This window comes from Macrotis lagotis, chromosome 1 (assembly GCF_037893015.1).
Source record: "Macrotis lagotis isolate mMagLag1 chromosome 1, bilby.v1.9.chrom.fasta, whole genome shotgun sequence".
NCBI classification, from domain to species: domain Eukaryota; kingdom Metazoa; phylum Chordata; class Mammalia; order Peramelemorphia; family Peramelidae; genus Macrotis; species Macrotis lagotis.
The window spans coordinates 687,955,096-687,973,125 of NC_133658.1; the positions used below are offsets into that span (position 1 = coordinate 687,955,096).

The 18,030-nt window shown below is 37.2% G+C and overlaps 1 protein-coding gene across 4 annotated transcripts in view; it reads left to right on the plus strand.

Moving 5' to 3' along the window:
- Positions 1-12,230, plus strand: part of WIPF1 (WAS/WASL interacting protein family member 1) — a 172,750-nt gene extending 160,520 nt beyond the window's left edge. For all 4 annotated transcript variants that reach the window (XM_074215677.1, XM_074215678.1, XM_074215676.1 and 1 more), the window contains 4 exons: positions 602-1,372; positions 5,541-5,753; positions 6,589-6,702; positions 8,853-12,230. In XM_074215677.1, the coding sequence (XP_074071778.1) occupies positions 602-1,372; positions 5,541-5,753; positions 6,589-6,702; positions 8,853-8,908 (1,154 nt within the window). In that variant the 3' untranslated portion in view covers positions 8,909-12,230. The remainder of the gene's footprint in view (positions 1-601; positions 1,373-5,540; positions 5,754-6,588; positions 6,703-8,852) is intronic.
- The last annotated feature ends 5,800 nt before the right edge of the window (positions 12,231-18,030 follow it).

Consider the following 18,030-nt stretch of genomic DNA (forward strand, 5'->3'; position numbering starts at 1 on the left):
TTTTACTAAGTGCCACGGGAGTGGAAGTGGATTAGGGACTGGGAACAATATTTAAGCACTTGTATTTTGGCAAATAAATGGAGACCTTGGTGTACAGAGGGAGAACTTGTCTTCCTTGTCTCCCTCCCCTTCAATGCTCACCTGGGGAAGGTTAAGGGAATCTGCAAAAGGGGCTCAACACTAGTGAGAAGATCTATGTACAGAGTATAAGAGTGAGCACAGTCTTTATACCTGAGAAGAGTATTTTTTAAACCTTATAATAGAAAAGGTAAATGTTTTTGGTTAATTTTTTTAACAGTATAAATAAATTGAGTGGCCTGCCCTTGGTGGCAACCAACCTATCCATGTCCACTGATTGTGTATAGACATTGATGTAGAATCATCTAAAACCCACTGGGTTCATGGGACTGGAAGGAATCTCGAAATCATGCAATCCATCCCCATGCCCCCAACCTCAGGAACTAGCCTAAATAATTCAAGGGCCAGCCTTTTCTTAGAACTCTCTGGGAAGTGGGATTCACATTTGAGGAAGTCCTTTGTGTCTTCATGTCTTCTGTGCTGCACCATCTCTAACAGTGTATCTCCTCTTCTCTGGTTTCAGACTCAGGAGGAACCCGCCCCCCTATTTTGCCCCCAGGAGGAAGAGCCACATCTGCCAAGCCATTTTCCCCCCCAGGAGGGGTAGGGCGGTTTCCTACACCTTCTCCTGGCCACAGAAGTGGTCCTCCTGAGCCCCAGAGGAACCGCATGCCTCCCCCTCCCAGGCCCGACCTAAGTTCAAAGCCCGACTGTGGTCCTCCACCAGTGCCCAGTACACCAAGGCCAACGCAATCAAACCTCCACATCCGAGGCTCTCCCCCGGTGCCAGGGGTACACCGGCAGCCCAGCCTGGGGCCAACTCCTCCCCCTTTCCCTGGGAACCGAAGTACAGGCTTTGGAGGCATTCGACAGTCATCTCCAGGCACCTCATCTCCCTTCTCCAACAGACCACCTCTCCCCCCTGCCCCCAGCAGGTCCATGGATGACAAGCCACCACCACCTCCTCCTCCAATGGGCAACAGGCCTTTGGTCAACAGAGAAGGGGCTCCCCCGCTTCCTCCTCCTCAAAACAATAAGCCTCCAGTGCCTTCTACCCCCAGGCCAACCTCCTCCTCCCAGGCTCCCCCTCCCCCTCCCCCTCCCAGCAGGCCTGGTCCTCCTCCTGTGCCTCCAGTTTCCAGTGGGAATGATGAAATCCCGAGACTTCCCCAACGGAATCTATCCCTCACTTCTTCTGCACCTCCCTTACCTTCACCAGGGCGTTCAGGCCCACTTCCTCCCCCACCTAATGAGAGGCCACCTCCTCCAGTGAGAGATCCACCAAGCAGATCAGGTATGGTAGCATCTCTGGAACCTCTGTGGAGCACCTAGGCCAATTTACTTCAGTTAGCAGTCAAACAACAATCATTTTTATTAAGCATTTATTGTAGGTCAGATCTTGGTCTGGGGGTGTAAAGACAGGCACAAACATTTCTTGCCCTGAAGGAGCTTACATTCTAATGGTGATCAAGAATCATTATAATATTATAGATATTATAGTATTAAAATGCATATTACAATAATATAATGTATGATAAAGTAGTGTGTAATAAATAACATTTTTATACCATATGATAATATAGTATAATAACATTATGATTTTATAAATATATTTAAGGATGGGTGATAAGACCAGAACCTGGGCTTCATTGATATAGGGAATTCTACACATAAGAACTTTTCTATAAATTAAGTTATTAGAGCAGAACAGAGGTGTGTAAACTTGTAAAGAAAATATTTTGATGACTTCATTTTACTTGGTTTCTTTGGAATCCATTATGACTTTTTTATCAAAAAGTATTTATTAAGAACCTATTGTGTGTTGGTGCTAGGGATTTAAGTTCAAAAAGTAAAGCAGTTCTTACTTGCAAGAAACTCATTCTGATTGGGGAGTCAGATATATAAAATGTTAAAAATAAATACAGCATAAATAAAAAATGTGTAAATATAAATAAGTGCCAAGTAGATAAAATACTAGGTATGGAGTTTAGGAGAAAAGGCCCTGCCAGGTGTCATGTAGAAGATGATCCATGAGCATCTTCTTAGAAGCTGAAATTAGGAAGCAGAGAATGTCCATAACAGTCACATAGTCCCTTTGTGTCAGAGCAAAGATGTAAATGCTGAGCCTCTTGGCTTTCAGGTCAGCTCTCTATCACCATGCCATGTTAGTTTTGCAACAGTAGTAATAGTTTATAGTTTATATTTCTATAACACTTTAAGATTTATATAACACTCTCCTCAAAACAGCCTTCTGGGGTGGACAAGGTAAATATTATTTACTCATTTTAGAGATAAAGTGAGGAGCAGAAAGGCAAAATTACTTCTGAAGTGAGATCTTGGACTAGAGCACTTCTCCCAAAGCTAGATATGTATACTATCCCCTCCTTCTGTTGAAACTATTGGAAAACTCAAGGAAAAGTTGGCTTTGGCTGTGTCCCAACAAAGAGCCTCCTCCAAATTGATTGGGAATTGCCTTTTATTAGCTCCTTATGGCCCATGGAGTAGGCAACTCTTCTTGACTCAGTTGCTTACCCCATCACAAGAATCATGAACCAAGGCTTTTTGAGTATGAAGACAAGAGTACATGTATCCCTCCCCACCAGGCTAGAAATGGTAAAATCTAGCCATGTCAACTTCAAATACAAATAAATTCTAGCTAGCCACAGGATATTGACTTAGAAAACCACAAATTTAGGTGGTATATTGGATAAAGCACCGACCCTGGAGTCAGGAGTACCTGGGTTCAAATCCAGTCTCAGACACTTAATAATTACCTAGCTGTGTGACCTTGGGCAAGCCACTTAACCCCGTTTGCCTTGCAAAAACCTAAAAAAATAAAAAACCCTACAAATTAATATTTACTAGGTTGTACTGTATTTTTATTTCTTTTGTTAAACATTTCCTGATTTATTTAATTCTTGACATATTCTGGAGATTTGTAGACAGCTTGTGGCAAAGGGGCTCTAAATTGCCATCTCTAAATTGAATCCACCCCATACCACACACCACTTCATTTATACAAGGTCACTCTAGTGATAATGGAATTCAAAAACAAAAATTAAATAATTTCAGCCCCCAAGGAGTTTGCACCATATCAGAGTAGTTACTTATGTGTTTAAGTGTATTTTTTGTACTTAAAAATTAATCAGCATATCTTTGGTTTTGGTTCCTTTACACTTGACCAAATGGGAACTAGAACTCAGACTTTCTACCTCCTTCATTCTCTTCCCACCATATTAGTAATTTCCTCAAGTGAGTAAGTTTTTCTTCCAATGGGGTACTGAATCTCACTCTTCTGGGGACATACTTTGCCAGTAGGAAGACAGTTTTTGGAAGGATATTTAATTAATTTTCTAGTAGTTTCTCATTTCATCTGCCTCTCATTGGACCAATTAGCTAAGGATATCCCTTGAAATATCCAGGGGAGATTGAAGGTAAAACTTGTTTTTCTTTTTGTTAATTCTAGCAAAAATCCAAAGAGAGTGATAACAGTAATTTAAATTGTAAAATAAATTGTTAGTAAATAATAGTTGATTTTATTAGTAATGTTAATGTTATTAGTAAAATTAGAACTTAGTAGTATATTCTTTTTTGTCTTTCTGTTAACTTACTACAGCACAATTAAACTGCATTTGAGAGAATATGGTCTCTTAATTTTGCAATTTTAAAAGAATCAGAGCACTCTTTTTGAAATATTTGACCAGGAGGGTCCCATAATTTCTAATCACTACATGGAAAATTTTTAGAAATACTTTTTTGAGCATTTGTTTATACCTTTACATTTACTTCTTTAGTGAGTGTTCCTGGCTTCCTAACTGAAATGTAAATTGAGGTTAGTCTGCTTTTCTCTTGGATAGGATATTATATGATGGGTTTACCTTGGGGTAAAAATCAAATTAGCTGATTGAGAATTAGAACTCCCCTCTCTGGAATTTATCAGCTAATCTTTTTTTCACCTAAATGTCCAAGGGTCTCTTTGTAGGGGAAGACTGAAGAGGGAACTTTGATTTTCAAGATGACAGCTGGTTGGTTTCCTAATGATATTTCTGCTAGGGCCCAATTGTGGTGGAAATTGTTCATTGCTGGAATGCGTCTATTGAATAAGTCAGAGATACTCTATATTTAAAGGATATCTTACTTCTGTGTATTTCAAAGGACTTTATTAAATATCTACAGTTTATCAGGCTCACCACCAAATGCCTTACAAAAAGAAGCAAAAGACAGTCCCTCCCCTCAAGAAATTTATAGTCTAGTGGCGGAGGGACAACATTATAAAAAAAAAATACAAAATACGAGAATATACCCACAAAGTAAGCTGTCTTGGGACACTTACAAGGGTTCCTTCTAACTCTAAATCTCTAACTATATTGTTCTACATAGGAAATAATTAATATCCTTTTTCAGTATCCAAGGATTAAATTGGTTAAATCATCAAAGGAAATTTTTTCCTTGACTAAAGTAAAACATTGTCTTTTCTATAGTAACACACTTAAACCCACTCAGACAATCCCTTAGCCTAGAAGTGTGTATCACTTTGTCTATATACTAGTGAATAAGCATTTAAGTGCTAGGCACTCTACTAAGGCACTGATGCAAAAGCAAAATTAAAGTTCTTCCAGCCCTCTAGGAGCTTGAATTCAATTAGGTTAGCAACATATACATTTGTACGGACTTAAATTAATGTGGATCTTTGCTCATAGCTCACATATGCTCTATCATTTTGTATCCCACTCAAATTAGTCTCGCAATAAAGCAGATACTGCATCTTCTCCATAGCATAGATTCAGAGTTAGAAGGAATTTAAGTAGCTACCTAGTCCAAGCTCTTCATCTTACAAATGATTAAGTAAACCCCCCCTTGTTTTACAGACAACAGGGATATTTTAATTAATTTTTAAAACCACAGGATTTTTTTTTTATTTAATGAAGAAAATGAAACTACAAGAGATTAAGTGATTTGCCTGAGTTTCCACAGTGGCAGAGCTGTAATTTGAACCAATTCATTCCAACTCCGAAAACAGAATACTTTTTCCATACAGCCTCTCATAATTGCTAATGTTTATATAGCATTTTGAGATCTGTCAAGCGCTTTATTATCTCATTTAATCTTCATATCAACTTTGTGAAGTGGCTGCTATCATCATTCCCATTTTGAAAATGAAGAAAGGTTTATGAAAACAAAAGAGATTTGGCAAATAGCTCAGGATCACACAACTAGTCAGTGTCTGAAGCAGGATTTGAACTCAACTTGGTTGTTTTCCAAAGACCTTAGTTTATACTTAGGGGTATCCTATATTGGTTAGATGATACTCAACATAACTCCAGTGTGGTATACCTCTAGAGGTATACTGAGTGTCATATAGCCAGTGAAAACCTGCTTACTTGTTGCTTTTGATTATGATGAAAATGTGAGATGCCATATTGTCTTTCTCTATCTCTCTCCTTTTTTTTTTAATGCTTCAGGACCTCTTCCACCTCCTCCACCTATAAACAGAAATGGCAATACTTCCAGAGCACTGCCTTCTACTCCTCAACTGCCTTCCAGAGGTGGATTGGAAAACCAGAGGGGTAGCCCAAGGCCTCCTCTTCCTCCAGATAGGCCTGGCTCTGGAGCTCCACCTCCCCCACCACCCTCAACTTCAATGAGAAATGGCTTTCAAGACTTAACATGTGAAGGTGAGATATGATCCTCAACTATTTTATATGGCAGCTGACTTGTTCTTATACTATATGCAAATCACTGATAATAACATCTTTTTTAATTCTCTCACGGTCTCAGTAATTTTTAGTGACCCCACACTACATCACCCACTGTGATTTAAGACTATAGGAAGGAAAAAAAGGCAGATGATTTTTTTTCCTGATCTACAAAGTCTTTGTTTCCCATTGTACCAAGTTGAAAAATTACAAGATTCTAGAATCCTAAAAGAATAATGGTATTTACTCCTTGCAAAGAAAGAAGAGATCAAAGAGGTCATCAGTCTGTAAACTGCCATTTTCATGGGAGTCATGTCAGTGAATGATACCCCTTCATTGCAGATGACTCTGGTCTTAGGCAATCCAATACTTTTCATTTCTTTTCTAACTGATCCTGTAAATTATAGTCCCATGAATCTATCATATGTGGTTTCCTTAGATAGTGGTAGGCTGATGTGCTAGTTAACAAACATCTTTTAATTTTTTTTTAGATTTTTTTTTCCTGCAAAGCAATGGGATTAAGTGACTTGCCCAAGGCCACACAGCTAGGTAATCAGTAAGTGTCTGAGGTCGAATTTGAACTCAGGTCCTCTTGATTCCAGATTTGGTGCTTCTGTCCACTGCACCACCTAGCTGCCTTAACAAACATCTTTTAGAACATTTACCTATATTGAGTCTTTGTTAGGGTCTGTTAGCTTTTCTTTTACATACATAACCTTAAAGTGATTTGGGTCTAATTGTGTCTGAATTTCATTCCCTTTGGTTGTTAACTCTTGTACCAGAGTATTGACAAAACCATTTGATTTTTCCTCAGATGAATGGGAAAGCAGATTTTACTTCCATCCACTATCTGATTTGCCACCTCCAGAGCCATATGTACCAATGACCAAGAGTTACCCCAGTAAAGCAGCAAGAAATGAAAGTCGAAGTGAGTATTTCCCTAAATATGTCTGAATGATTTAAATTTGGACTGCCTGGAGTAGATTTTATTGTTGGTAACATCAATTTGTCATTACTAGATGGGAGGCCTATTAGATGGAAAAAGAGATGAAGGATTTCCTTTTGGGACCTTTTGAATTGATTAAACTCTAGCAATTAGATAATTCCCCATAAAATGAGAATTCCAATTATACTCAATGTGTCCTCTATAGACCATTCTTTTATTAAGTCATCAATTTGGTATGCTTTTGATTTTCTAGTAAATTGAAATTTTATTAGTTTATGTGCTTCAATAATTCCATCTCTATTTTGGCCCATTAATGGCACAAGTAGAGCCATTTTTGTTTCCAGAAAGAAGAAATGTATTGGTCAAACTTTGTATGAATTAAAATAGTAATACCCTTTCATATAGTCCTCTTTACTGGTGGAAGCATAATTGTGAAAGACTGGAAAATATGAGTAAACTCAAATTTCTGAAAGTAACTACAAAATCAAGAGGAAGAAAAGTGCTTCCCAAGGAAAATCTAGAGTTGAATGGCCTAAAAACAAGAAGGAGACATGTAAAAGTTGTTTTGGTATTGGAATTGAAGAGCTTAACAGGTGATTAGATGGGAAAGTGAGGGATGAGAGAGGAAGAGACAGAGATGACTGAAGTTTTGAGCCAGAGGATCATGATGCCATCCATAGAAATAGGAACGTTGGAAGAAGCATTTTTAGGTGGGAAATTGATGATTATCTGCCCACCTCAGCCCTAAACACAGTGCCCATTCTCAGCTCCAATCCCAGAAATGGGTGAAAACGTCTTTGGAGGACTCTGATATAGCTGTCACAAAACATTTACACTAACAGTGAATACTTTCATCTGTAGGCCAGGCCATTCTACCATCCCTCAGAGCCCATTTGGTCTTGGTAAATTATCACCTCCTACAGATTAGTGTCAGCAGACTAGAAATCCTGAGTGACAAGTGGTTAGAAGCCTAAAGAGTGACATCGAATAAAGGTGACAGGTGAAAAGACAAAAAAAAAACACTAAAAAGCAGACTCAGGATTGTGTTGATTATTAATGCACAATAGAATAACCGATTTCATAATGATAATATTAATAGCTAACATTAACACTATCTGCTGGACCTTATGTTATGGGTGCTTTGTCAATTATTACCTCATTTGATCCTCACAACAACCTGGGAAGATAAATGCTATTCTTATTTCCATTTTACAGTTGAGGAAACTGAGGCAAACAGAAGTTAAGTGATTTACAGCTAATGTGTGTCTGAAGTGGAATTTGAACTCAGGTTTTCCTGACTGCAGTGTTCTATGAACTATGATGCCACCTAGCCAAGAACACTGAGATAGGCCCCAGTCATGGAGGCATTAACTATATCAGAAAAGCCCACCTCCCTAGTGATCAGCAGCAATCTTAAGAATTTTGAATGGTGTTATACTGGTGTGATATCTGATGACTGACCAAAGTAGAAGAATGTTAAGGAATTATTCAATTTTGATATTATAAGTGCTTAATAAATATTTGTTGAGGGTGGCTAGGTGGCATAGTGGATAAAGCACTGGCCCTGGAGTCAGGAGTACCTGGGTTCAAATCTGGTCTTAGACACTTAATAATTACCTAGCTGTGTGGCTTGAGCAAGCCACTTAACCCCATTTGCCTTGCAAAAAAAACCCGTAGATAGATAGATAGATAGATAGATAGATAGATAGATAGATAGATAACCCTAAATAGATAGATAAATAGATAGATAGATAGATAGATAGATAGATAGATAGATAGATAGATAGATATTTGTTGAGTTGAATTGGCAAGGAAACTCAGTAGCCTTGTACATTTGCTTAACAACCCATGGTGTATCACCTTGTCTATTCAATAACACATACTTTTTAAGCCCCCTGTTGTGGTTAAAGATGCTAGATTAGACACAATACTCCCCAAATTCCTGCCTTTAAGAATCCCAGAGTCTACTTCTGCTCCCTTCACTTCTTACTGATATAGCTGTGTTTCCTTGAGGTGTTGGTAGGCAGATGTGTAAGGATGTAACTGTCCCTTTATTTTTGCATGGAAAAAATTAAGCATTCTAATCCATTTCTTGACTTTTCCTTCATCTCCCCCCCCCTTTATCTTTCAAGGTGGCTCCAACAGGAGGGAAAGAGGAGCTCCCCCACTCCCTCCAATACCCAGGTGAATGGGGTGACCAGTCTGCTCTTGCCCAATTGCCGTATGTACCTGAGCTGAAGAGCTGCATCTTTTGTCATCGTTGGGAAATTAGCCCCCTCACCCTATCCTCATCCTTGCCTCTTTTTTCCCCTTCATGTGTCTACAAGTTAAAAGGTGGGGGCTATTGGGATGCATGTGTGGATTTTGTGGATTTACCAAAAATCAAGTAATAAAATACATCTAGAGTTTATGACCAGTATATAGAAATATATACATATATACATACATATCAGTATGTATCTATGCATATATAATGTATATGTATATAAACACATACATATATGTATTACCTTCAAAGCTATTGCTTGCTTCAGGGACTATATGCAAAACTTCTCATGAAAAGTTGGCAAGTAATGAGAGTTTTGAAATTTAAGTTAGTAGTTTTTAAAGAACAAAGTCTGAGCATTTACTGCCTATTTGCCTTAAACTTATACTATTCACTTACCTGAGAATGTCTTTCATAAGAAGACTTGCTTATTTAATTTTTCACCTTCATATTTGCATGTTTGGCCTACTTCCTACTTCTATGACCATAGACAACCTAGGGGAGTTTCCTGAGCTCAGTTTCAAATGATGCTTTTATCCACAACACATCCACATAGGAGATGGAAAATAATGCAAAAACCTTTTTTTTTTTTTAACAACAGTATACCACAATCCCATTTTTAAAAAGAAAAACAACAAATAAATGCTTTAGAGGTTAAAGAGTTAAAAAAAAGTTAGGATCCCTTATTTCTTGTTAGATAGAGAATTGATAGCTAAATTTTTTTCTCCCCCCCCCCCCAATCACACACACAATGGCCAAATTTTTAATGCATAAACTTGTTGAGCACCTCGGATCTTGATCTGGTATGGTTTGTGGTCACATGAAAATCAGCCATTAAAGAAAAACTGAAGGTTTATGAGTCTCCCTGGCTCAGAACCAGTTGGGTTAGCCATCTGTATGTACCGTAGACTCTTGCTGCACCCATTTGAAACAACTTTTGTCTTCCTCCCTTTCTGAGGCAGGTTCCATGAAATTTGCCCGGCATAAGTCCAAGTGATGACCAAGAGTAGAAAGGAGAGAAAGTTAGGAGAATGTTGCATTGAATACTAGTCTCTGAAACTTATGAGAAGAAAAACAGATTTACTCAAGTAAGTGAGCATAGGGTCTTGAAAATCCAAGCCTGAGGTTTCTTGAAAGAAGAGCATTTTGGAGGGACAGAACACTGAAAAATGAAAAATGTAAGAAAAATTTATATGGAGGGACCCTTTGTCTTGGAGCTCTGTGAATGAGGCTTAGATAAGAATTCTAGGAAAATCCAGATATTCCTTTTTCATACAGTTTTGGTTACAGATCCTTAATGAGATTTTTATCTTAGAATGGGAGGAGGGAAAAGAAGTATCCATCTAAATGTTTTATATAATTGGTTGTGTATAAAATTGTTTCATATTTTAATTGTTTTTTAAAAGCACATTAATAATGAATGTATATTGATCTACCCAATTTTTTTTTACTACAATATCAATCTATTATTCACAAGTTACTGGTTAACTAAAAAAAATCCAAAGACAGATTCAAAAGATGCATTCACAAAAAAAAAAAGTACTATCTCAGTTGTGTCTAAGAGTACTTAGGAATATATAATGAATTGTTATTACCAGTTTGAATGCGCTTTGTTTTTAATGCCTCTCCTTATCAAAGTCCTGGATTGACAAATGTGATTGGTTCTTCCCAACTATGTCCCATACATATCTGCCAAGTAGTAAATGGTGTTTGCCTGCTCTGAAAGATTCAGGGATGAAGAGTTACTGCAAGGGCTGGGCCCATTATGTCCAAAAAATGTATTTTTATTGTGATCTACAGTGTTTGGGGAATTTATCTACTGAACTAAATCATCTTATTTTGGAAACCTCAGAGAAGATGCAGCCTGGTATAGTGGAAAGAGCACTGTCTGTGGAGTTCAGGAACTGGTTCAGATTTCCTCCTCTGATGCTTACTACCTGTGTTTCAGTTCACTTCCCCTGGATCTCAGATTGCTCAGCTATTTTTAAAGGTATCGAAATAGATAGTCTCTGAGATGCCTTCAAACTCTCTCTCTCTCTACATGATCTTGTTCTTTGATCTGATTTTGACAACATAACATCCCTACGATGAAGAATAAAGTTGAGCTTCTGAAATTATGGCCTTTGGTTTTTCAATGTAAATATATTGAAGAGAGAAATTTGCAAAAGAGAAAATGGTCCATGTTTTGTGAATGGAGGAGCATATAGCTGCCCTGTTCCATTTATATCTCAGATTTTTCAGAGCAGCCTAAATTTGAGCATCTCAGCTCAAAATAACCAACCACCTGGAACTATATATTTAGAATGTACTTTTTAAAAAAACAATGAATGTTCCAATATTCCAAGAATCTCTGCTTGCTTTCTTTGAAAAAACAAAGACAAAAAAATGCTTTTCCAGCTAAAACTTCTCATGGCACCTTTATGGTAAAACTACAAAAAGAAAAAAAAAGAAAATACTACTGCAAAAGATGCCAAAATCAGCATTTTTTCTTCTCCCAAATCTGAGAGTACTGTGTCTGTTTTCATTTTTTTTATTTTTATTTTTAGGGGTTTTTTTTTTGCTAGGTAATGGGGTTAAGTGGCTTGCCCAAGGCCACACAGCTAGGTAATTATTAAGTGTCGGAGGCCGGATTTGAACTCAGGTACTCCTGACTCCAGGGCCGCTGCTCTATCCCACTGTGCCACCTAGCTGCCCCTTGTTTTCATTTTCTATAAGGTTTTAGGTATATTCAAGATTGAATACAGTATTTTAACATTCATCTTATCATTTTATATTAAAGTATATTTACAGTATTAAGATTCAGTATTCAGTATTTATTTCACTATGCATTTTGTTTAGTAAAAAGGGTGAAGCAAAAAAAAATCCTTACTCCATTGGTGCCTTACTTTTTTGATTTGAAAGAAATCAACTTTTTTGTGTCTGTAGCATATTAATTAAAAAAAAGTTAGACTTTTGTTATTTTAACTTCTAATACAAATTATGAGAATTTCTTATGTTATTTTAGTAGTACAAAGGGGGTATTGTTAAAATGTTCAATGAATTTCTTGCATGAAATTCACCTTTTCCTACTTTGCAGTCAGGGACTAAAGAAGGGCAAATAGTAAATTCTTTTCATAGTACTGCACTGTAAACATGCACATTTTGATATCTGTTCATTGTTGAGAAGCTTAAATGATGTGGCCCAGTCAGCTACAATGATCTGCGCCTTTTAAAAATAGCCAGAAAATAAATAAAATCAGAATGATCGTGTGTCAACTGTTGGTTTTTCTATAAAAATCCATAAAACAATGGGTGAAAATTGAGTGTCTGTTATCTGTCTTCCACCATGGAGTCAGGTCAGGCTTCCCACAGGAACACAAAATACACTTGGAAACAAAGGATGGGTTAGTATTTCCTGGTTCTTCATTCTCATCCCTCTTTGTTTGAAATTTTTTGGGTTTTTTTGTGAAGATTTATGCCTGTATGAGAAGTCATATGTGGATTTTCTTTGAGCAGATGCTCATGTTCTCCTAACAAAATAATAGAACAACAGGACAAAATAAATTTGGCAAATTGGTAACATCAAGAGAAAGGGAGAAAACCCCCCAGCATGTTGGGCTGATTTCAAGCTACATCATGAGAGGACAAAAATAAGAGGGACATAGTCTAGAGAGGGCTGGATAGGATGGTGGCAATCTGCATGATTGGAGAGAGCAGACACATGAGTGAGATCATAGATTCATGGGATTATTAAAGTAATGACTACTGAAAATGATCAATTCTGTATTAATTGTAGCTTGATTTTTAGCTAAACAGGCAGATCATAGACAGTCAAAATAGCAACACACTCCCCAACCGATTACAAGTCAACTTATTTTGACACTTGGATGGACAGTATTATGATACTACAAGATGGAAACTTTTGTTGAGATCTTTCTATCCACAACAGCTGAGAACATGTAGTGGGTCCTTCATATATTAGACCGCTAGGTGGCGGAGTGGACAATGTGCTAAATCTGGAGACAGAATGACAAATTCAAATTCCTAACTGTGGTTCTGGAAATATTACTAAACCTCTCTCAGTCTGTTTCTTTACCTGTAAAACTAAAATATGATAGCACCTACCTCCAAGAGTTGCTATATCAAATAAAATATTTGTAAAAGGCTTTATAAACCTTAAAGTGTTCTATAAATGGTACTTATTTTTATTAAATGTAGTGTGATTTGATTGATACTCCACTTATGCAGATAAAAATCCACCCACACCTTTTTATAGCTTAAATAATTGGAATTCTTTTTAGTTGAGTCCTTTAAGGGAAAGATAAATGAAAATAGACTATATACATCATTTGTTCCCACCAGGCCTCCCTCCCCCCCAAAAACAAACATAACTTCTAATACATAGGAGTTTGTTACACTTTAGAGAAAGAATTTTGAGGTTTTTGACAAGGAAAAGACCATGCTTGATCATCAAATATGATTTTGGCAGTAGCATGTAAGATAAATTAAGAGATGCGGAAACTGGAAGCAAGGAAAACCAATTAGGAAGTTGTAGTAATATAGTTATAGTAATCCAAGAAAAGGATGTGATGAGGTCCCTTTTAGCTCAAAAATCTATATAAATATTATAAGATTATACCATCATACTTCTTCTAACACAGCATCCTGGCCTTACCCTATACTAATGCACTCTACTTCTGGCCCTCAACAAGGAGAGAAGTAAAAGATCAAAGTTGTTTCATGGGGCCACATATCTATCACCAGTTGCAACAAAGGAATTAAGGAGTAGATAAGAAAAAAGAATGTCAGAGACTGACATCTTTTTAAAGGAACATTCAAATTTCACAACTGTGGCCAATTGAAAAAAATTTTCCATACTCTGTGGCTTGGAAGAGCCCAGAAACCAGTTATAGAATGTGCTTGTTGTGTGTGTCTGTGTGTCTGTGTGTCTGTGTGTGTCTGTGTGTATCTGTGTCTGTGTCTGTATGTGCATGCATGCACTTATTCTCCAAGGTTAACTCCATTATACTAATCACTTTTTCTCTCAGAGACAGATTCCCTCACCTTTTCTAACTGGGAAGCAGCTTTAGAGTTTCATGGGCCTTAACCAAGTTTCCATTAACAGAAGGTTTCCTTTGGATAAAGGAAAATGGAATTAGAACTAAAAGGGGTCTTGAGATCATCTAGTCCACCCATTCATTTCATAGGTAAGGAAAGGTGAACTTAAGAGGTGAAGAAAACTGCCCAAACCTAAATAGACAAATTACTAGTAGAGTCTGGGATTGGAACCCATTGTTGTTTTCATTAAATTATCCTGTTTCTCCTCATTACTTTTATTTATTTGTTTGTTTATTTATTAGATTTTTACAAGGCAAATTTACCCAAGGCCATACAGCTAGGTAATTATTAAGTGTCTGAGGCTGGATTTGAACATAGGTACTCCTGACTCCAGGGCTGGTGCTCTATCCACTGCGCCACCTAGCTACCCCTCCACATTACTTTTATCAAAGAGGTTGGGTAGGGGTGGAGTACTCCTCAAGCTGATAAGACTCTTTAGCATCAGGTTACACATGTATGGGGGATGTACAATGTGGTAGAACTAGGAAAGAGCACCAGAGTTTTAAGAACAGCTCCATTTTAGCTGAAGCAGAATTCAAAAAGGGCAGTAATACAAATTAAGGTTGGAAAGGTAATTTGGATCAAGACTTTAGAAGGCCCAGTCCTTTCCTAATTTCTATTTGTCTTTATTTTATGAGGGGAAAAAATCATCTTTTTTTCAATTTTAAGGATTATTCATTAAAATCACTTGTAATAACTGGTTTCAACCAGTTTCACAAACATAGCTTAGTGATTAATGGGGGAACCTAAGTCCAAAGGTTGGTTTTCGGGAGATAATATGAAGTTGTAAATACCATCCTTGTAAGTAATGATTAAAACTAAGCTCCAATGTAAATTTTTGTCTATGGACCTTTTGTCCCTAAAAGTCTCTATTTTGGCCTCTATTTTCAACTATTCAGAGGTGACTTAGGTCTTTGTCACGACTTTGTATAAAGGGAAAAGTCCTCTTGTATTTGCTTAATAGAGGTTTATATTTATGGAAAATGTGTGGAAGAATCTCATCATTCAACCACACACGAAAAAAGGGGAGAAATAGCACAATGTTAGTAATAGTAATAATAGTAGAAATAAAAACAGGATGCTTAAAATATTAAGATTTGAGGTACAATTTACTCAGAACTTATCTAAATCTTATTAGTATTTTATCTTGCAGCCCTTTGTGTCATATGTAACATGTGAAATATGTCATGTGAAACAAGATGTTTAAGTTCTAAAGTTTTTTGGGTTGGGTTGAGGAGGAGGAGTGATGTGGTTTACAAGTTTTATTTTAAAATGATGTAGAGGATTCAGTTCAATTTAACAATATATTTTGAGAAGTCACTATGTGAAAAGGTTGCAGGTGGGAAGGGTATTTGAAGGAGTTTACAATCTGGTAAGAGATATCACCCATTCTGTTTTTAACTCTTCTTGTCTTAACAGGTACTTTTTTTACCAAGCTATTGTCCAGCTGAAATTTAAATGTGATTTAGAGCTCCCCTTTTACAAATTCAAACCCTTTTTTCTGCATGCCAATCCCACTGATATAATTAGAGAAGGAAAATCAAGGAAACAAAGAAATAGGAGTTCAAAGGTAGTTCCTAAAAATTCAAAAATTCAGAAAAAGTCAATTGTTAAATTTTCAAATGTGAGCATTTTCACCTAAGAAACTGACTGGCTTAGTTTATGGTTTGTTGATTGTATAGATTTAAGAAAGTGATAGAGGGGTGGCTAGGTGGCACAGTGGATAAAGCACTGGCCCTGGAGTCAGGAGTACCTGGGTTCAAATCCGGTCTCAGACACTTAATAATTACCTAGCTGTGTGGCCTTTGGCAATCCACTTAACCCCATTTGCCTTGCAAAAACCTAAAAAAAATGATAGAGAAAATATTAATACACATTAAACTTAAAGGTTTTATAATTACATTTTTCTTTATTTACACATTACTAAAAATAGTCTTATTGTAAGAGTAAACATAATTCCCCCCCCAAAAAATAAAAAATCCTCATGAGAAATAAAGTGCAAGAAAGTAAAAAAAAATGTGCTTCAGTCTATGTTCACATACCATTAGCTCTATCTCTGGGATGGATCACATTCTTTATCATAAATCCATCAGAGAAGTTACTTCCATATTTTTCCACAACTGCTGTTGCTGATTGTAATTCCCTCCATCCATTTCTCCCCACTACCATTCATTTTATTTTCTCTCTCCTTTCCTGATCCTCTTCAAAAGTGTGCTGTGGAGCAGCCGAGTTATTCAATAGACAGAGCACTGGCCTTGGGGCCAGGAGGCCCCAAGCCTACATCCCACCCCAGAGAACCAGCAACCACCCAGCTCCATGGTCTTGGATAGGCCACCCAATCCCATTGCCTTGCAAAAAGTGAAAACAAAAATGTGTTGTATCTGATTACCCTGTCCCATGATCTACCCTCTCCTCTATCACCTACATGTCCCTCCCCTTTCTCCCATCCCCTTTCTCTCCTTTTTTCTCTAGATTTCTAAACCCAATTAAATAGGTATATTGTTTCCTCTCTGAGCCATTTCCAATGAGAATGAAGGCTCCCTCATTTCCCCTCACCTTCCCTCTTCCACTCTATTGCAAAAGCTTTTTCTTGACTCTTACATCAAATATCTTAGCCCAATCTTCCTCTCAATTCCCTTTCTCCCAGTACATTTCTCTTTTCACTCATTTTACATATATTATACCTTCAAATTCGGCCCCCTCCCTGCCTTGACTATATATGCTCTAATAAATGAAAAGGTTCATATGAGTATAATCAGTATCATCTTCCCATGTAGGAATAAAGTTCAACATCATTAAATCCCTCATAATTTTTTACCATTCTCATCCTATACTTGAAGCTCAAATGTTCTGTTCAGCTCTGGCCATTTCAAAAGGAATATTTGAAATTCCCCTAATGTCCCATCTTTTTCCCTGGAAGAGTATGTTCAGTTTTACTGGGTAGTTGATTCTTGGTTGCATTCCAGGCTCTTTTGCCTTCAAGAATATTATATTCCAAGCCCTACAAGCCCTTAATATAGATGCTTCCAAGTCCTGTGTAATCCTGACTGTAGCTCCATGATATTTGAATTGTTTCATTTGAGCTGCTTGTAATATTTTCTCTTTGACTTGGGAGTTCTGAAACTTGGTTATAATATTCCTGGTGGAAGGGGGTATTTTTTTGGATCTCTTTCATGAGGAGATTGGTGGATTCTCTCAATTTCTATTTTGCCCTGTACTTCTAGAATATCAGGACAATTTTCCTGTAGGAATTCTTTTTTTTGTTTATTTTTTTTTAATTTTTTGAAAGGCGAATGGGGTTAAGTGGCTTGCCCAAGGCCACACAGCTAGGTAATTATTAAGTGTCTGAGACCGGATTTGAACCCAGGTACTCCTGACTCCAGGGCCGGTGCTTTATCCACTACGCCACCTAGCTGCCCCTAGGAATTCTTTAAAAATGAATGCCTTTTCTTCCTGATCATGACTTACAAGTAGTCCAATAATTTTAAAAATTGTCTCTTCTGGATCTGTTTTCCAGGTCAGGTTTTTCAATGAAATATTTCATGTTTTCCTTCTAGTTTTTCATTCTTTTGGCATTGTTTTATTGGGGGGGTTTTAGGTTTTTGCAAGGCAATGGAGGTTAAGTAACTTGCCCAAGGTCACACAGCTAGGTAATTAGTAAGTGTCTGAGGCTAAATTTGAACTCAGGTCCTCCTGACTCCAAGGCTAGTGCTTTATCCACTGCACCACCTAGCTGCCCTGTTTTACTGTTTCTTGATTCCTCACAAACTCATCAACTTCCTTTAGCTCCATTCTACATTGAAGGAGTTGTTTTCTTCAGAGAGCTTTCTTATCTCCTTTTCCATCTAGTCGATTCTGCTTTTTAAGGTATTCTCCTCATTAACTTTTTGAACTGCTTTTTCCATTTGACTTAAACTGGTTTTTAACATGTTGTTTTCTTCAGCATT